Source organism: Rhinopithecus roxellana, chromosome 14 (genome assembly GCF_007565055.1).
Source record: "Rhinopithecus roxellana isolate Shanxi Qingling chromosome 14, ASM756505v1, whole genome shotgun sequence".
Classification (NCBI taxonomy): Eukaryota; Metazoa; Chordata; class Mammalia; order Primates; family Cercopithecidae; genus Rhinopithecus; species Rhinopithecus roxellana.
The window spans coordinates 30497792-30518922 of NC_044562.1; the positions used below are offsets into that span (position 1 = coordinate 30497792).

A 21131-nucleotide genomic window follows, 5' to 3' on the forward strand; every position below is an offset into this window, starting at 1 on the left:
CGCCAGCTTTTATCTGGTTTTCTGCTTTCAGTCCTCCTCATTACCTTGTGGAAAATGTTTTGAATTTTGTGTGTACTTTGAAACCTGCCCCTTAGCTCTCTGATTGCATTTATAATAGTACCCATACCCCTCCTCCCTGAACTAGATCCTAGGCTCTTAAGAATTTAATCAAGAAACTAATCCCTGCTATGGATGGTGCTCTCCCCATTGGCTGTGAGCTCTCATCCCTGTGGTAAGGGCTTCCTTGAAGCAGTCCAGGCCTGGCCACAAGAAGTTGGCAGAGGCTAAGGAGTCTTTAACTTAAGTTTCAGTTGTATGGGGAATGATATGGGAAGGAGACAGCTATTAAGTGACCATTAGGTTTAAAGCATTGTACAATATCACCCAGAAACACATGCTAAGAACCTGATGGTAAGATCTTTTAACAGTCAGGACTACTAGTAACCAAATAATTTATCATCTGACAGTTAAAAGATATACCCATCAAAACTGGAGACCTGGCATATTGGCCTAGAACTCTACATACTGTGTCGGTCTCTTTTTATCATGGTAGGCTTTTGTTTCCATTGTCTTCCCTGACTTACTCACTCACAGATCTTTCAAAAGCCACCTCAATAGTTAGGCTGAATGGAAATGGGAAGGGAAGAAAGCTGATTTAGCCAAGTGTTTCCTTAGCCACACCCACTGCCCACCTTCTAGGATGGTACCAATATGGTCTTCCACATGCCTTAGTCAGTCTTTTCTTTAGATCCTCCTAGGTGCTCTTCTACTCTGGCTAGTGGCCTTTGGGATGGAGTGGGGGTTGTTATTACCTGGGGTGAAAATCAGAGGGACTAAAATTCCTCTCCCACCCTCTTCCTCTGTTTTGGTGGTTTGGAGGGTCAAGGCCTTGACAGATAATGTTTTATTATTAGCAGGTGTTCAAGATGCCCTGTAACCAGAGCTTAGATTTGGTCTTTCCTTCATCCCCTCACCTGGAGATGAACCCTGGAGTGCTGTTCTGTTGCCTAGGGTCAGCCTGGTGTCAGGGCTGCCTGTTTGTGCCTCCTAAGTGAGCCTGAGGATAGGGGGTTAGCACACTCAATGGAAATCCTACACGCACAGCTATGACTTCCTGCAAGGAAGTGGAGATCAGTTAGGAAATGCTAAATTAAGTAACCAGGGCATTCTCTCCTGCTTAGTGAAACCTAGACCCAAAAGAGTGTGAGATGTACTGTACCTAGAAATGATCTGGGCATTTTAGAGTACCTGGACAATAGCCAGGAGTGAGGACAAGGATGCAGAAATTCTGAACCGGGGAACTAGAAGTCTCAGGAAGTAGCTCTTAGCCTCAAGCCTGATCATATCCATTTAGGAAAACTTCTTCCAAATCGAGCCGTCTTGACTCTTCTGCAGATTCAGACTTCTCTCTTTCTCCAGTCCCCTTCTCCCAGCACCCAGCCACAACCTCCGTTTCCACAGTACTGTCAGACTCCTGCTCTGAGTGGGGAGTCTGAATTGAAGTATATCTTAATTTCCAGTTCTTTTTTTCTCCCTACCCTCCATCTTTTTCTGGGATCTTTTTAATGGCTAGTAAGTCTTGCTTAATTTTCCCCAGACACTGGATGTTAGGGTCATCCTAACATTTTAGATCAGATCAGATACCTCCATCACCACCCCAGCCATGGGTTAGGCAGGTACCCTGTTGAGAATGAGTCTTCTAAGTTAAACTGGTGGCAGATAACTCAGGCCTAGCAGTTGACCTTCTGCCCTTCGACTTCCTAACCTCAAAACCTGCCAGTCTTGATTTCCTGGAAAGTGACTTTGTATCCAGAACTTATTTTTCTCTAGAGCCTCTCCTCAGAATCCTTGCCCATCTTTAAACTTGGAGTCTAGTGGGACCAGGCATTGACACAGGCTGGAGATGTTCCTCAACACACGTTCCATGCTTGGACTTCGGTAGTCACTGCTGATGTTGTATTAAGTAACTTCATTTTCCAATTGTGTGTTTGGTTTGATTTGGTTTCACTGTGTCTTTTAAAAATATTTTTACTATAAAGTATTTAATACACACAAAAGAACATATAATAAAACAAAAACTATATACCCACTATTCAACTGCATTTTTAAACAATTGATAGTAATATTCAGTTCCTTTCCCAGTCACTTCTCCTTTCCTGTTTGCCCTTAGTGGGATTAAAAACAGTGGGAAGAGGCCGGGCGCGGTGGCTCAAGCCTGTAATCCCAGCACTTTGGGAGGCCGAGACGGGCGGATCACGAGGTCAGGAGATCGAGACCATCCTGGCTAACATGGTGAAACCCCGTCTCTACTAAAAATACAAAAAAAAAAACTAGCCGGGCGAGGTGGCGGGCGCCTGTAGTCCCAGCTACTCGGGAGGCTGAGGCAGGAGAATGGCGTAAACCCGGGAGGCGGAGCTTGCAGTGAGCTGAGATCGGGCCACTGCACTCCAGCCCGGGCGACAGAGCGAGACTCCGCCTCAAAAAAAAAAAAAAAAAAACAGTGGGAAGAGCAGCTGGAGAGGCCTGCAAGGTCATTCTGTTCCCTTCTCCACAGAAGTGGCCCCAGATCTACGTCTGTCTTGTGGGAGTTTAGGCACTGACCATTCTGTGTTCAGGGCACAGTTTTCCCTGTCAGTAGTATCGAAAATCTGTTTTAAGACACATTTTGCAAGAGGACTTCTGATAGCTTAGGATTCTTCTTCTGGCCATTTATATATCCCTCTTGTCCTTGTCTCCTTAAACCTAAAGATGCACAGTTTCAGGTAGTGCCCTGGCTTCTCTATTGATTGTTCATCCTGCTCCCTTTCTTCTGGCTGCTATGAGTTCACTGTCTACCTGTTGATTAGTCATCCTGCCTGCCAGGGTAGCCCTCTATGTAGAGGACGGGCAGCTTTCCCTCCTCCCTAAGGTATTCGACAGTGGTATCTTCTACAGGAGATTTATGGAAATCAGCCGCTGTGGGCTTTACAGAATCTGGAGTATACATACCCTGAACTGATTATAAATTAAGGAATTTCTCATCTGGAAGGCTGTTAATATACACAGATATACATAGTGTATTGCAAACATGTTTCATTGAGCACTTTTGTTTGAAGTATTAACAATTAATTGTGAGGTAGAAAAATCCCCTTAATTAGCTTAAGTGAAAAGGGGATTTACTGAATAGGCACAGGGTGTTCTCTGGGTACCTAATTGGAGATGGTTACCCATGCCTCACAGGAACTGGACAGGCAGCTTCTTTCTCTGGGATCTCAAGATCTCTTATCTCTGCCCCCTACAGCCAATTTGTTTCTACTCCTGCAGACCATTGACTGGCATCTGGCTTTGGCTCCCCTTACTGCTAACTCTGAACTGGCTCTGCATGGTCTTTCTGATTATGCATCCACTGTTACCCAATGAGAGTCTTTACATCTTTACAGCAGAGGTTTTTACCCTGGGGTCTATGGATGCCTTGGGAATTCATGCTTAGAGTTCAGGGTTTCGTGAATGGAATGAGGGAAAGTTGCATCTTATTTTTATTAACCCGTAACTGGAATTTAGTATTTCCTTCAATTATAAATGTAAGCAAAAGACACTGTGTATTAGAAGTGTCTGTCACCAGTAGAAATCACAGATACTTTCATATCATTCTATACTGCTGCAGATATCTTGAAATATAGTTTTTGCTGATTACTGCTTGAAATTATGGTTATTAGACTCATTGCTAGATCTCATGATTTAATGTGTTAATAAAGAAGCTCATATGTTATAATATTACAGATTAGTTTAAAAATATTTGAATAATAACATTTCAATTAATTGGTTTCCTTTGTAATCCTGTAATTTTTTTTTTTTTTTTTTTTTTTGAGACAGTGTCTCACTTTGTCCCTCAGACTGGAGTGTAGTGACACAATCATAGCTCACTGCAGCCTTGAACTCCCAGGCTCAAGCAGTCCTCCCTTCTTAGCCTCCTGAGTAGCTGGGACCATAGGCATGTGCCACTCAGTACACCTGGCTAAGTTTTCACTTTTTATAGAGACAGAGTCTCACTATGTTGCCCAGACTGGTCTGCTCTTCTCTCAAAGCAGACTGTACATAGACCTGTATCACAGAACTGAACATATTTTGCTAAACCCACAATCAGTCATTTATTTCTTTGTACCTAGAATAATGTGGCTCAGAGAAGGTGTCAAGTAAATAGTTCTTGAATGAATAGGTCTGTTTGCTTATGTGGCTTGAAACTTTGTCCCTGATTCTGCTCTCAGGACATTATCTCCTGCTATTAAGCAAGGATTTATTCATTAATTTTATATACACACACACTTCATATATACACATACCCTTGTTCATTTAATAACAAATTTAAAGAAGCTTTTTCAACAATCCTTTGAATTTTGTTATCACCCAGTGCTGGAAAACAGTGTTCCCTTGGCATTTCCCCAGAGAGTTTGCAGCAGAATGTATTTCCTAGAGTTTAATTCAGCATTCCTAGACCTCAGGTTAGCTTAGCAGGAAGTAGCCTTTAGGACGAAGTCAGACTCAATGGTAGAGAAGCTTAGACTGTGGGAAGCAGCCATCTGAGAAATCGAGGGCATCGAATTTGAAAGGCGCTGAGGGCTCAGCACTTCCAGTTCAGTCGTTTCATCTCTACAGGACTTTGGGAGACTCTTGCCTCCCTATCCCCATCCCCACCCCACCCTCCACCCCACCCTCCACCCCAGCCAATGTGTTTCTTGCCTGATACCGACCATGTTTGCCCTTAGAATGCTGATAGGAATAGCTTTATAAGGAAAGAACTTGCAGAAATGGCTCTGAGGTTATGCTATTTACCCTAGCTTAAACTCCACAGGAATCTAGGACTGCGGAAAAAAGAACTGAGAAGTCACCAGAGTTTCAGCTTCTGGCTTTTTGGACTCAGTGAGAGATTGGCAGCCAAGGGCTCCTATCTAACTGGGCTAGTCATAAGAGAGTCCTCAGCCGGAACTGGGATAAACCTGCATCCTAAAACTTTTTCCACAGATACAAACTGTAAGCTCTATGAGGGCAGTGGCCATGTCTCTCCCCCGAAACTGAATTCCCAGCACATACTTCAGTGCCTGGCACATAGTAGGTACTTATATTTGCTGGATGAATGGTCCCTGAACTCTAGGTCCCTGAACTCACAGCCTAATGGGGAAGACAGGAAACGAGTAAATGAATAATGGAAAATTATTATAATTACTTGAGGAAAATGAATAGAATGCTATAAAAGCACTTCAGATGATATGGTCAGGGGGCCAGAAGAAGTGACATTTAAACTGAGACTCGAAAGATGAGAAGAAACCAGCCACTTGAATAAGTTGGAGGACACAGATGGCCCCTTAGTAGTAATTCAGAGGAGGAAGTCTGTATACCTATCTAGATTTTTGTAGGCTATTTGTGGGAAAAGAAGGGCCTACTGTTGATTCACGGTTCGTCTATTCACTGCTGCCCCCACCCCACACTGTTCCTTACATATCCGGCTTTGTTTAGTAAGGCCTCAGACCTAGTGCTGTTGCCTGGGAATCAAAGTCTCCAGTGTGTGACTAGCTGTGAAGAACAATTATTTGTTTATGTGTCTGACTCTTCAACCAGACTGTGAGCTCCCTGAGGACAGTGAACCCTGTCTTATCCTTAGGACACAGCATGCTTTAGTGTATCCTTGGCAATTTTGTTTAATGATCGAATTAATAATAACAGTTAATACTTATTGAGCACTTCCTATGTGCCAGGCATGATAGGGAGAACTTTACTTGCATTATCTCATTTAATCCTCATAATAACTCTATAGTGCAGGTAGTAATATCATTCCCATTCCACAGCTGAAGAAACTAAGGCTTAGAGATGAAGTAATGAGTCAGGGATTTGAGTGTAAGCAGTTGAACTCCAGAGCCCACACTGTTTTTGCTGAAATAAAGTGATTTTCCCAGTTGCCTTCAAATAGTTGAGAGTGCATGGAACTCTCAAGGGAACAGAATTAATATGTTACATACATTGTCTCATTTAACAATCCTTGGACAACCCTCATTAGTAGGAATTCCTTTACTCATTTCATAGAGAGAGAATTGAGGCTCAGAAAATTAAGTCACTTGGCCAAGATCAAGATCATAAAACAAACATGTAAGTGGTGGACTTATTTTCAAAACCAGGTCTGTCTGACTCTAGATCCTGTGGTCTTTCAACATGCCATGCCACCTCCAGTCTCTCAGCCACTGGTAGGTATCTGCTTCACTGACTGCTTAAAGTTCTTTAAAAGTTGTCCAAGCCTGTTGGGAGCCTGAGCATCTATTCCTAAAAGAGGAAATAGAGTGGAGAATAGGCAAAAGAGATGGGGAGAATAGAGACTTTATCTATTTTAAAACTTGTTTTTAAAATTACAGCTATAATCCACATACCGTGAAATGTACCAAAAAGTATATACCAAAAGTATATACAATTCAGTGGTTTTAGTGTATTCACAAGGTTATGCAACCATAACTACTATCTAATTCCAGAACATTTTCATCACCCCAAAAAGAAATGCCATACCTATTTGCAGTCATTCTCTATTCGCCCTGTCTCCTAGCCCCTGGAAATCACTACTCTTTGTCTTTGTGGATTTGCCTATTCAGCGTATTTCATAAAAATGGAATCATACAATATGTGGTCTTCTGTGTCTGGCTTCTTTCACTTAGCATTATGTTCTCAAGGTTCATGTATTAAAGTGAATATCAGTACTTTATTCAGATATACCACATTTTGTTTATCCATTCATCCGTTGATGGACATTTGGGTTGTCTCTACTTTTTGTCTCTTATGAATAATGCTGTTACGAACATTTGTGTTCACATTTTTGTGTTAACATATGTTTTCAATTCTCTTGGGGATGTACCTAGGAATAGAATTGCTGGGTCATATAGTAACTCTGTGTTTAACATTTTTAGTAACTGCCTCGCTGTTTTCCATAGTGATTCATCCTTTATTAATAAACTTTTAAAATTGAAGTATAAGATGCATGTAGGAAAGTGCCCATATCAGAAGTGTACAGCTTGAAGAATTATTACAAAATTAACATAGCTGTGTAACCAGCACCCAAATCAAGAGCTAGAAAATTTCCACTACTCAAAAGTACTCCCCCATTACCTGCCAGTATCTACCACCTCCAAAGGGTAACACCACTATCCTGACTTCTAATATGATCATTAAGTTAATTTTGCTTGTTTTTGAGCTTCATAGAAATGGAATAATATAGTATATACTCTTTTGAGTATGACTTCTTTTACTCAACAAAATGTAAATTTTTTTTTTTTCTTTTCTTGAGACAGGGTCTCACTCTGTCGCCCAGGCTGGCCTGCAGTGGCACGATCATAGCTCACTGTAGCCTCGAACTCCTGGGCTCAAGCAATCCTCCTGCCTCAGCCTCCCAAAGTGCTGGGATTACAGGTGTGAGCCACACACCTGGCCCAAAATGTTAATGAAATTCATCCATGTTGCTCTTTGTAGCCATACTTTTAAAATTTTCACTTCTGTGTAATATTTTATTGGAAAACTATGCCACCATGTATTTACCTAGTTGTGTTGGAGAAATACATAGAAGTGGAATGTCTAGGTCATAGGTGTGTATATTTTTAGATTTAATAGATACTGCCAAACTGTTTTCAAAAATGATGTATCAATTTATAACCACACAAGCAGTTTAGGAGAATTCTGGTTGTACTATTTCTTTGTCAACACTTGATATTATCTTCCTTTTTCCTTTTAGCCATTATGATGAATATGTAGTGATATTCTGTTGTGGTTTTAATTTTCTCAATGAGGTGCTGTACATTTTAATGTAGTTATCAGTCATTTAAATATGACTAAGACTTAGGTATGACTAAGTCTTTTTTGTACTGATTTTTAAGAGTTTTTAATATATTTTGGAAATGAGTTTTTTGTTGATATATGTATTGCAAGTATTTTCTCCTACATTGTAGCTTGCTTTTTTGCTCTCTTAAATGTCTCTTTCGATGAACGGAAGTTCTTAATTATAATCTAGTCCAATTTATCAGTCTTTTCCTTTATGGCTTGTGTCCTGTTAAGAAATCTTTACCTCCTCAAGGTCATGAAGATCAGTACCTTATATTATTTCCAGTGTGTGTGGCAGGTGGGGGAGGTGGTGCATCACCCTATAGAGTAAGATTTCTCAGGGCAGAGAGGACACTGCCACCCTCCAGAGAGGCGGGCAGCAGGCGGGATGGGGGCAGGGAGTCCATGAGAACGTGGCTGCTATGGGCTGTGTTCCCAGCTGTCAAGCGTGTAATCTGGAGTGAAAGAGAATCCTTTTGGTGGTGGAGGTCCTACAGAGGATACTGCGGGGTACTCTAAATCAATTTTGTACCCTGCACACCCAGTTGACTGTCCTCTCTTCTCCACTAAGACAGGAAAAAAAAAAAAAAAGGAATCTGCACTCCTGCACAGTGCCAGTAGCACAGGGCAGGGATGAAGAGCTTTCAGAGCCAGACTATCTGCCTTATAGCTGTGATTTTCTTTTTGTTATTAAATCTGATGCTTTTGTTCTTTCCAGTTTCTACCACATTGTTTCATTTCCATTTGGGAAGAGGGTGTTGAGGTGGCTGAATTTGAGAGAGGTGCTAAAATAATGTTCAAACTGCTTGTTCCCCTGCTAGGCTGGTCGGAGCCCCTTCCCTGAGCCAGAGCTGACAGGAGCTGCTTGTTCTTCTTGGAGAAGGAGTGGGAGTAGAGAAAAGAACGAATGAAAGTTGCTCCTGCACTTTCTGAGGGGCTCTGAGGATCCATCCCCCCCAGGAAACCACTTTCGTTCCCCAAGCCCCTCTGCTGCTCGTTAGTTGCCCTCCAGACTAGAAAGCCATGGTTTGTGCTGGGGCTGGGTGGGGCTCCAGGGACAGTTTAGGCTCTGGCCCTCCAAAGGGGAGGGGGTGGCTATAGAGCAAGCAGAGGGTCACAGCTCAGTCTGTACCATTTGCTTGTCACCTTGAGAAGTTCCACCTTGTCTAGCAAAACCTCCTTTCAGAGGCAGCCACCACAAAGGCCTCTTATGAGAGCTACTGCCCCACCCCCACCTTCACTTCCACTCCCTTTACCATTATTTTTCTTTGGGGGCAGAGCTGTGGGGCCTTCCTGCTATGACTCTGAGGGGCTGTACTTATTTTAAAAGGAGATTCAAGTCTAGAGACTTCCCATACCAGAGATTCATTTTTCTGATTTTCCAGTATACTTGGAGGACACTCAAGGGGTGAAGTAAGGCTTTCCTTTTCTAGAGGGCATTTTGTCTTTTCCCTCTTTCAGCCTCTTGAGCTATTTGGAGATTTAAGAAGAGAAGTGAGAGCCAGCTTCTAGTACCACTAGACCTCAGAACAGGGACCACTTTCTTACAGGGGTAGGAGATGGGAGGGAGAAATGGATGTCTCATTGGTAAGAGGCATTATAGTGTGGAGATTGAAGTGTAGGTTCTAGAGTTCAACTTCCTGGGCCTTCTGTTTCCCCATTCTGCTGTGACATTGGTCAAGTTACTTAATCTCTTCAAGCCTTTGTTTTCTTATATATAAAATGAGATTGGGCTTCAAGTCATGATAAATAAGTAATAAAAAAAAAACAAAAATAAATAAAATGAGAATGATTTTGGAGCCCAACTGATAGGGTAACAGTGGAGGTTAATTGCAGTAATGTGTCAAAATGCATAGCCTAGTACCTAGCACATAGAAAGCATTTACAAAGTTAATCTTACTAATATTTTTCAAGCCTTCTGTTTGGACCTCTTTTCATAGTCTTTCTTCCCATCCCCCTCCTCTTCTGACCCTGCAGTCCAGAGAGCTAGCCAGGCCTCAGACTGAACCAGAAAAATCTGAATAGTATACGTAGGACTTGGACTTTGTCTCAAACTGTTTTGAACTCTGCGCCTATCTTACTCCATTGTATTTACAGCATCGTGAGAGAGAGGCAGCAAAATTATCTCATTTTGAAGGGAGGCCACAAAGAAAGTGATTTAGTAACTTGACTAGATTGCATACATGCATGTTTGCATGTATGACTGTATGGCTGCATCCATTCTCCCACCTTGCTTTTAAAGGTCGGGGGGGCGAGTTGGACTATGACTTAATTAATTTGCAAGGTCCCTAAACACAAGATTAAGTTTGGGTTTCTGTGTGTTCTTTTTCCTTATAGCCCAGCACTGAGTGGATGCTCAGGAGCTGGAGGCTAATCATAGAGCATGACGAGGTCGGCTGCAGCAGGGCAGGATGATCAGGGAAGACCTTGTTGCAGGCACAGACCCAAACAAAGCTAAATCAGACCAAACACAGGGGCAGTGTTAGCTCTCTCTTCAGTTTCACATTTGGACCTTCAAGGGCAGTGTGCCTTGTGTATTTAGGGTACTATGTGTTCTCCCAAATCACCAAGGTTTCTGATCAGTGAACTGATAGAGGGGTATTCTGTGAGGACAAAGAGAGAGACCCAGTATCAGAGTTGGTTATTGCCTGAAACTCAGAGATAGCTCATCCAAGTGAGCTGCTATTGAAAGTTTGAAATGAGGAGAAAGGAGAATGAAACAGTTGTCTTCTAAAAATCCAGATATCACCACCCTCTCTCTTTTCTCTGTCCTGAGAATTTTTTCTCTCAGACTCTGAGGAAACTGTGAAATTAATCCCCTCAAAAACCATTTGGCTGTTAGCTATTTTTATGATCTATATCTGCAGGTTGTATTTTTGTGTTTTCCAGATAGCCCTTATTGAGTGTATATTACTTAAAAATGGAAATGACATAGCAGAGCATTTGCACAAGCCACATTAGGAAGCAGGAAATGGTGAGAGAGTTCTCGGTTCAAGCATTGTGGGATCAGTTGTGCTGTGCAGAATACTCTTGCTAAAATGTTGGAAGCAAGCTGTTTGTGCTTTGTGTGCTTCTGGAGAGAGTAGGAGCTTTACTCTTTACTGTTATACTTGCCACCCAGAAAAGAGGGTGGAGAGAATGAAGATGAAACCTTGGCCTCTTGGGTAGGTCCTGAAGAATTGGAGAGTAAAGGAGAGCTTTGAGAAGCAGGGGCTATTTGGGGGAGGTAGGGAGACAGTACCTACTGAGCAGGCACCCTTCAACATATCCTACGGAATCCTTCCATCAGCCTCATCAAAGTAGCTGTTGGTCTCCTCATTTTTCTGGTAAGGGAACAGAGGCTAAAAGGGGTTAGTAACATACCTGGTAACTGGCAAAGCCAGGATTTAAACCCAGGACCTTCTGATGCAAAAGCCATGCTGCCTCGGTCATTACTAGAGACCGAGGAGTCGGCTAGTGTGGTGATGGTGGGCAGTGAACTACCCACAGGTTACTGGGTAGTTTCTGTGTCTCCCTGATCTGGACCTTGACTGGATAATAGTATGCTTTGGGACACCAATGGAGAGAAGTTAATACAGATGCTCCTCAACTTACAATGGGGCCGCATCCCAATAAATCCATCCTAAGTTGAAAATAGTAGAGCCAGGCGTGGTGGCTCGTGCTTGTAACCCCAGCACTTTGGGAGGCCAAGGTGGGTGGATCACCTGAGGTCAGGAGTTCGAGACCATCCTGACCAACATGGTGCAGCCCCATCTCTATTAAAAATACAAAAATTAGGCGGGCGTGGCAGCAGGCACCCATGGTCCCAGCTACTTGGGAGGCTGAGGCAGGAGAATCGCTTGAACCTGGGAGAAGGAGGTTGCAGTGAGCGGAGATTGTACTCCAGCCTGGGAGACAGAGCAAGACTTCATCTCAAAAAAAAAAAAAAAAAAAAAAAAAAAGGAAAGAAAGAAAATATCCTGAGTTGAAAGTGTGTTTTTGACTTATGAGACTATCCAAAGATAGCCCCATCATAGGTCAAGGAGTGTACTGAATGCCTATCACTTTCACATCATCAGTAAAATAGAAAAATCCTAAGTCAGGGACCATCTGTAATTGGATCAGACCTGGTTTCTCTGTGTACTTTATCATTAGGGCATTTCTTAAGTCCACTTAGCACTCACTGGAGTAAGGCCAGGCAAGAAAAGTCTCAGTGTGCCTTGCAAAGGGAAGGAACAGACATTTCTTGGGCACTTACTCAATTCTCTAATTTAATTCTTTCACATATTCTGTGATGTAAATGTTGTTAGTCTTGATCCCTCAGTGCCTGACTCCCAATGTCTCTCTCCTTTCCCTCCCCTCTCTCTCAAAATAAACCATTAAGTATGATGGCTTGCCCACAGTGTCACAGCTAGCAAATAGAAGGCCACCTTAGGTACAAATCCACATCTTTGAGACCTTAAGGCCAGAACTTAAAGTGTATTTCTTTTTTTCTTTTTTTTTTCTAATTCCTGAATAGCCTTGCTTCTTTCTCTTTGAGTGAGAAGCTACTTTGGGCTTTCTTTTTTAAACCTTGATACTATCCTCATGCATTGGGTTCATCTTTCCTTCTGACTCTCAGCGTTTTACTACTGCAGTTGGGTCTGTGTCATGGATCCAGGGCCATTTCAGATTATCTTTGATTTAGGGATTTCATTTGGATGGTAATAGTACCATCTCACAGAGTATACATTTTAATTAGCTATATATTTGTTGGTGATCTCCCTTCTAGAATGTAAACTTCAAGAGAGCAGGAATTTTATCTCTTTTGTTCACTACCATATTCCCAGCATCTAAATAGTCCCAAACACCACAGTAGATGATCAGCAAATATTTGTTAAATGTGAATGGATTGGCAGAGGGGGAGTTACGTTTCTTGAAGAGTCCTTCTCTTTAGAGTCTTCTTCCTAAACTACATTTCTTGTTCCTGTCTCTTTATTCTGGCGAACTCCCTGGCCATTTGAGACCTTAGAAGAGTTTTCTAATGTGCTCTTATTCCTAAGGGAAGCTGATGGTTCACATTGCCGTGATTCCCTAAGTGGAGACCTGGGCTCCCAAGGGAAGGAAGTTTGTATCCAGACCAGCAATGTTTACCACATTGCAAGAGGGAGGAGCGGAATTCTTACTCTTAGGGAAGTCACATGTTGTGAGCCCTGCCCTTGCGATATTGTGATGGTTAGTGCCAGGGCCTTGGGGCTGTGCCAGTTTCTGGGGCGGGTGCCAGAACCAAAGACATGCTCAAAGGCTGACTCTGGAGAGCTCCAGTTAGCTTATTTTCCCTTTTTCTTCATTAAACCTGTATCCTCAGACTGTGGGCCCATATTTATAGGGTGAGCAGTAGATCAGATCTAGCCTTTCTTACCCAGGATTCTAGAAGTTTCTTTTCTGAAACTCAGAGGAAAGTAAGGCAGGGAGGAGAGGCAGATTTTGTATTTGTAGTTGAAAATGCTAATTGGAAGCTCTTGGGCTTTCTGGACCACTGGGAGTGAGTTTAGACCTCATGAAGATGAGAGATACCTCTAAAGAGGGGAGGTTGGACCCTCAGAACCAAGATGGGCTGCAGCAAGGACAAGAAGGGGAAATAAAATGCCCTACAGGATTTCTGTCACTTTGGTTTGCCTACAGTTTCTGGTATGGCTGTATACCAGGGTCCAAAGTCCCAGCGAATTGGACATGGGAGAGTAATATAGCTCTTGTGGCTGTTGAAAAATCACACTACTAGAAGTAAGTAATGAGGAAGTACTAAGAGTTTAGGTAAATGTAACAGAGAGTCTAAAAAGCGAAGCCTGGAAGCAGCTCTGGATTCCTTGTTGTTCCATCAATACTAGTTTGGAGCCAAGGAAGCTTTGGCAAACAGTTGTAGAGCAGAGAAAGCCACTTTGTGAAACAAAAGGAAATTCCCTTAGGCATAACCTTAATTCAGAAAATGAAGTCCTTTGCAAACTAGTGAATGTGAACTTAGCCTTCTAGTCTTGTTTCCCATGAGACACATCCGCATATCCTGTCTTCACACCTTTATGCTTCACTTACTTCCAGCACATCCAAAGTCTAACTTTGCAAGGCTTGTCTTGATGTCATCACCTCTGATGCTTTTTGCAGAACTCTTGTGTCAAAATTCATCCCTTTCTTCTTCTCTGGTTCCCTATTACCCTTCGTTTTGAACTCTGTTATAGCAAATCACTTGAAAAATAAAACAAAACAACATATGTCTGCCTATCTCCCACATGCAAATATGAACTCTTTGAGGTAGGGACTCTGAGTTACTATTTTTTTTTTTATTAACTCAGACCTGTTATGAGGGAAGGATTGATGCATCTGTTTCCCCTGCCTTGAATCCTGTCTTAGCAGACTCTCAGTAACTTTTTTGCTTACTAGAATTGATTCTGGGTTAATCAGATGAACACGTTCTACGAGTAGGCTTACCTGACTCTTCTTTCCCTCCCCACTTTGGGCAGTGACCCGCATTGTGGCTGGTACATCGTGCTCCTGGCTCAGGTCGCACCTATAGCAGGGGGCACTATTTACTTTACTTACTCCTGACTCCAGCATTCTCCCTTTGATCTCTGCTGCCTGCCCCAGATAGCCACTACCATTGTCCTGCCCCAGGAGCTAATGTTTCTCTTTCCCAAGCTCCTGCCTCTCCACCTCTCTTCCCTACTATATTTTGAGAATGAGGCCCAAGGAATCTGTGATAATGGGGAATGGCTAGAATGGGATTAAGAGTATGATCTCTCAGCTCCCACGGGTTCCAGTCTGGTCCAGCTGTCTCCTTTTTATCTGCTCCCTTTTCTTGACACCTTGGGGAACTTGTTCCTCAGCTGGATGGCCGGTCATCTGGGATGTGAAGGATTGCGGGTTGTGATCCTTGGAGAAGCTGGATTGCCCTTTTGACTAAAATTTTGCTGTTCAGGGAAGTAAATAGGATAGTAATTATATGTGTGGGCCCTGAAGCCAGACTGCCCGGACTCTAACCCTGTGCCACCACTTACTAGCCGGGACCATCTCAGCCAAATGAGGTCATGCTAGTGCCTACCATGCTCATTTATTCACACATAGTTACTGAGCCTCTACCGTGAGCTCAGGGTTCTTCTAGATGCCAGGGAAATAGTAGTAGAAAACACAAAAATGGTTTAATACATTTTAAGTACTTAGAGCAATGTCTAGCATATATTAAGTATTCGACAATTCTAGCAATATGCTGTTCCTAGGACTTTTCTGAGAATAGTCAGGTGGAATAACTTTGCCAGCAACTGCAGAACCAGATCTCTCTGAGAAGGGGAAGGACAGAGGAAGGGCTTAGATTAGTTTCCACGTTTAGACGCAGGCCTAACATTTCTGGCACTTCATTTTGAGGTTAAATACTTGAGCTGAGTGAAGGTCACCCTGAAAAATTGATGAATCTGTTTGATTCCATGGAAAGGGCAGGAAGAAATGACTCTGGACTGCCTCATTCTGCCTAACCCATTTGTGTAGACAGCACAGTGCCTACCAAGTCATGTATGAGTGACCCTAAGAGAGGCTACATTTCTTGGGTAGTATGAAGGGAGATGCTAGAGGTCAATATATAAGGAAGGAGGGCAGCTGTTTGCCTCCCCACCATCAGGGCTCTCTGGCTGTGGAGGAGAGAACCCTCTTTTGAAGGCGGTGTCTTGAGAGTTAGAGAGCTGAACTTAGGAAGGAGAGTGAGGTAGGGTAGAGGTGGTGTGGCCTGATAGTTTACCTTCCCTGTTTCAGTTCATTCCTCAGGGAATGCTGCCAGAGGGCTGTTAGACTCCTAGTGTGATTACTGGCTAGAGGCAAAGTTTGGACTCGGGGCACTGATTCATTGCCTGTGGTTTCCAGTGAAAGTCCAGGCCTGATATAGTCTTTATGGGGATAGGGTTGGAGTAGAAATGTATGTGACATTTCCTGGTAATCAACAAGGTTTTCAGCTATCCTGACTGGTTCAGCACCTGCTTTCCTGTTTCTCACACTTTCTCTTTTCTATCTTTCTGCCACGAGGGGCTTTCAGAAATGAATGCCCTTATAGCACAAAAAGGTGCCCTTGACCCATGATATGGGCCAATCCAGGATTCTTGGGTTGGTTCCCGTGTGAGCTGCTGGCATGGCTGCTCTTGGGGACCTGCTAACTTGGCTGGGAACCATGGTGATTTGCACGCCTAGGGACAGATGAAATCGTTCTGGGCCCTTTCCACGATTCCGAAGTGCAGCCAGGTTTGGGACCACTAGATACCCTAGTCTTTCATCTCATTTTTATTGCACTTTGTTCAGTCTTCAGCCATTCCCTGAACCCAGTTCAGCCAAGTGTATGAAACTACAACTAGGCAAAGCATTTTGCTCTGGATATAAGTCCACAGTTCATTCTGTAGTGAAGGAAACAGATAAATATAATGTAATCATAACAGTGTTTCTCAGCCTTTTAAAAATTATCACTTCCCTGAGGAAACTTTTAAGACATTTTTTGCCTAATCACTCCCTCTCAGGAAATTTTAATGCTACAGATATACCAAAAAATCTATGTACTCTGTGTGTGTGTGTGTGTGTGTGTATGTGTGTGCACGCTTTATGCTTTAAAAGAGTAAATTTTTTTTACCCCTCAAGAACAGTTTTCACCCCTTGGAGGAATCTCAGCCCACTATGAGCATGTGGGTGATAGTAAAGGAGGATGGGACAGCAGTGGGGAATGGAAAATGGCAGGGGGCCTCAAAAGTTTTGTCAGCTTTGTTTTTCCTGTCTCTTCTGCCTGAACATCACAGCTCCATATTTTTTTCTTGTGTTTCAGTCTGTCATTACCATTTTGCTCTCTCTCCTTTATCCTGAATTTTATCATTTTTCTCTAGTTTAGGAATGAATTTAATGAAAATAGTAATTTGTTCAGCTCAGGGAAAATTTAGGGGAAATAATTTCCTAAAGTAGCCCTCTAAGAAATCATCCCTTTGGAAAAAGAGCCTAGAAATCTATAGGGTATTCATGGGAAAACATAATAGACCTAAGGATTAGGGGAAATAAGATATACATTTGGAGTTGCCCTTCAGAGGAGATGTCCCAAGAAATCTTTATATTGGTGCCACCAGGCTTGGATATGGACGCCCCCTATTGGATCTAACTGCTTTATATTAATTCATTTGGGGTTGATGCCAGTTCTGCATGTGGGGTATTAGATTGCTTCTCCAGCAGTACAGTGTAACCAATGACAGTCTCTCCTCTCTCTTACAGAAACTGCCAGAGGCATGCAGCATTGGTGATGGAAAGCCCTTTGTCATGAATCTGCAGGATCTGTATATGGCAGTCACCAAACAAGAGGTCCAAGTGGGACAGAAGCATCAAGGCACTGGTGAGCACTCCAGAGGTACCTGGTCTGTCTGAGGATACAATTAGGATCTAGGTTTATGCTGTCCAATATGATAGTTTTCTAGCCGCATATAACATTTAAGTTTAAATTAATAAAAATGAAATAATACTAAAAATGTATTTTCTCTTTTGCACCAGCCTTATTTCACATGATTAGTAGCCACATGTGGCTGGTGGCTACCAAGTTAGTGCAGACACAGAACATTTCCATCACTGCAGAAAGTTTGATTGGGTGGCTCTGGTCTAGGTGCTTAGAAGGGTTAGTGAAAGAACCAGGAGAAAGATTAGTTTCCCTGGCTGGGCACAGTGGCTCACACCAGTAACCCTAGCACTTTGGGAGGCCAAGGTAGGAAAGGCCAGGAGTTTGAGACCAGCCTGGACAACATAGCAAAAACCTCATCTCTTAAAAAAAAAAGTTAATCTCCATACCTGAGACATGTCAGGGAATATGTAGAGGAACAGCTGGCTATTTTGAGTAAAGGAAACTCTCATCCTACCTGCTGAAAGTGGGCCTGGGGAAATCTTCATAGCAGAAACAGGGCTTTCTGAAAGTCAGCTGGAAGTTGGACTTGTGGCTACTTCTGTCTACTTATATATTTGTACCAAACTCTGGCCTTTATCAGAATGCTTGGTGAATACTAATGTCTTCCTGGTAAGAAGAAGGCATTTATCACTATCTTCTCTTGATCTTTCTGATTTCAGGAGATCCTCAGACCTCAAACAGTGCTTCTCTGCAAGGAATTCATAGCCAATGTGTAAACCAGCCAGAACAACTGGTCTCCTCAGCTCCAACCCTCTCAGCGCCTGAGAAAGAGTCCACAGTAAGTCATGAGCAGCTTCCTGGATGGTGTTCTGAGAGTTGGCACCTATATCCCCCAAACCAGTGGTCCCTGGAATTGCTACTTCATTGGCACTGCCTCAACAATATTGAGGGATATTTGTGACCAGGCTCCAAATTGTAGGTGTCTAGATGGAGAGTCATGGTCTTGCACATCTTCCCTTGCTGTCTCTTCTCTGTAGTCCTTGTACGAATGATGTGCCTCGACTCCTCTTTCACCTTATCCCACTTCCAGTGATGGCCAGTGATGACCAGTGATAGCGAGGCTGTTCCTTGGGGGAGAAGGGACATCTCCATCTCCTGCTTAGGGTCTTATATCACATTTGCTGCCTGACATAGACTTCAAAATACCTATGTCAGACACTTCCTGAATGCCTCTTCTTTCTAGCTGGGCATGGTGGCTCACACTTGTTATCACAACCTGTGGGAGGCCAAGGCAGGAGGATCAGTTGAAGCCAGGAGTTTGAGACGAACCTGGGCAACAAAGTAAACCCTATCTTAAAAAAAAACAAAATTAGCCAGATATGGCGGCATGTGCCTGTGGTCTCAGCTACTTTGGAGGCTGAGGCAGGCGGATTGCTCGAGCCCAGGAGTTCAAGGCTGCAGTGAACTATGATTGTGCCCGTGTACTCCAGCCTGGGCGAAAAAAAAAAAGAGGGCCTCATCCTAACCAGGAGCCATGAGAGGAAGAAAGTTCCTTTCCTAATTTCAGTGGAACTATTTCAAAACCCTTACTAACTTGGGTTCCCTTTTTTCTAGGGTACTTCAGGCCCTCTGCAGAGACCTCAGCTGTCAAAGGTCAAGAGGAAGAAGCCAAGGGGGCTCTTCAGTTAACCTGTTGTGGCCTCAGCTGCTGAGGATGGACTTGGAGAATAGCTTCCAAGCTTCACCTTGAAAGAAGCTTGCATGGCAGCAGTATTTCTAAAACAGTGATCCAGTCAGAGGCCTACTGTAAGGGCAAGAGAACTGAAGTTCATGTTGACAGGCCCACAGGGAATTGGCCTTCCTATTCAAGTGGAAGCCAGTCTCTGAGAATCCCATGCTCTCCTCTCTTTTGGTGGAGGTTCTGTAGATTCAGGTTTCTACCATGGACTTTAGGTATGTAGGGCAAGTCAGCAAGAAAGCACCACACACTCAGGAAGCCTTGTCTACCTTTCCCTAGAGTCTCTAGCCAGCCAGCCCCCGACACTCCTCAGAGACCCACTTCTGTCTTTTGCATGGAGTAAGAAGCACTCACACTCCCCTGCTTTTGGGATTACTTATGCTGTGGAACTCATAACCCAATTCACTTCACTGGGTTCCACCCCATTGTTGTCTCTGGATGAAGTCTAGCCATCAGTCCAGTCCTTCAGATTCTTCTTAAACTTCTCTGCAGTGGCCAGAGCTAAACCTCCATTTGGAAACTTCGATCTTGAGAACTCTCTTCATGGTGGGAACAAGATAGATAGATGATTGCTGCTTTCCTGTGTCAAACTTGAATGCATTTTTCTCTTTGTTTCCAAAGTATAGGCAACAGGTTAAACTATCATGCGGGGTAGTTTATCAATCCTCCCACCTCATCCTCCTGAGTAACTGGGACTAAAGGCACACACCACCACACCTAGCTAATTTTTGTATTTTGTGTGTGTGTGGAGACAAGGCTTTGCCATGTTGCCTAGACAGGGCTTGAACTCCTGGGCTCTAGTGAGATCACTGCCCACCTCAGCCTCCCAAAGTGCTGGGTTTACAGGCATGAACCACCATGCCTGTCCCATTTCTGGTTTATTTACTTGTGATGGTTAAATGCCTCCTTATTCATATATCCTGTATATATACTGGTGTTTCTGTCCTGATGTCAAGTCTCGAGAAGATGATCAAACAATAATAAAATAATTATAATAAGAACAACAATAATAAATAGCTAACATTTATTGAGCAGTTAATGTATACCAGGTACTCTAATGAGCACCTGACATTGATCCTCATGGCATCATGTGAGGAAGATGCTGTTATCCCACTAAGAAATTGGGTCTTGAAGTAAGTGACTTATCAAAGGTCATACAGCTAATAAGTGACAGCCAGAATTTAAGCCCAGATAGCTGAGTTCTTCGCAGCATTATTATATACACTAATGAGAACATTTATTTTCCAGAAAGGACATTAGGTCCTTCTTTCTAGTCTCCCACTGTAAACGTCCATATCCCATGACCTTGCCTCCTTTCAATAGGATGTTCTACTCCCCTGGGGCTCTTCAAGGAAGGAGCTCTTGAGGACTCCAGGACTTACCTTCATGCTCTTTCCTGCTAGCAGAGTCTGAGAGCTCCACCAAGGCTCCTTACCAGTCACTGCTAATAACTTTTCTTTACTCCCAGACCAGAGGACCCTAGAGTGTGCTGTGTGGTAGTGACTGTCATCGAAGTGAATTGGGAACTATATAAAAACAGCCTATCAGCTGGCTTACTTTGCCCTTTCGTTTCTTTCTTTCTTTCTTTTTTTTTTTTGAAATGGAGTCTTGCTCTTGTTGCCCAGGCTAGAGTACAATGGCACGATTTTGGCTCACTGCAACCTCCACCTCCTGTGTTCAAGCGATTCTCCTGCCTCAGCCTCCCGAGTAACTGGGATTAGACACCCACCGCCAAGCCCAGCTAAGTTTTGTATTTTTAGTAGACACGGAGTTTCACCATGTTGGTCAGGCTGGTCTTGAACTCCTGATCTCAGGTGATCTACCTGCCTCGGCCTCCCAAAGTGCTGGGATTACAGGTGTGAGCCACTGCACCGAGCCGATCTTTTGTTTCTTTTCAGCATAATTTAGATAGTCAGATTTCATTATCCACAAGGCACATGGGAAATGGAAAGGCTTCCCAAGCAAGCTTGGAGAAAATACGGGTTCTTCACCCTGGGCATTCCCTGTACTCTAAGAGCACAGACTCAAGACATTTTTCATCACAGCGGGGTCAGAGGCCTGTGAATCCCTCAAAATTGTAGGTAAAATCTTAAGACCAAAATGTTGTTGATGTTCTCAAAAAGAATGTGTGACCTTCTAAAAAGGTTAAGTAAGAGTATAGCTAGTAACCTTCCATCCACTGCCCCCATCATCCCCAAAGGTTGCTGTCTCCATGGG

The 21131-nt window shown here is 43.2% G+C and overlaps 1 protein-coding gene across 1 annotated transcript in view; it reads left to right on the forward strand.

The window, feature by feature from the left end:
- The window catches only part of NHEJ1 (non-homologous end joining factor 1), an 86867-nt gene extending 66943 nt beyond the window's left edge, over positions 1-19924 (forward strand). Inside the window, exons 6-8 of the mRNA XM_010360264.1 lie at positions 17059-17176; positions 17896-18014; positions 18791-19924. Coding sequence (XP_010358566.1) covers positions 17059-17176; positions 17896-18014; positions 18791-18865 — 312 coding nt within the window. The 3' untranslated portion in view covers positions 18866-19924. The remainder of the gene's footprint in view (positions 1-17058; positions 17177-17895; positions 18015-18790) is intronic.
- The last annotated feature ends 1207 nt before the right edge of the window (positions 19925-21131 follow it).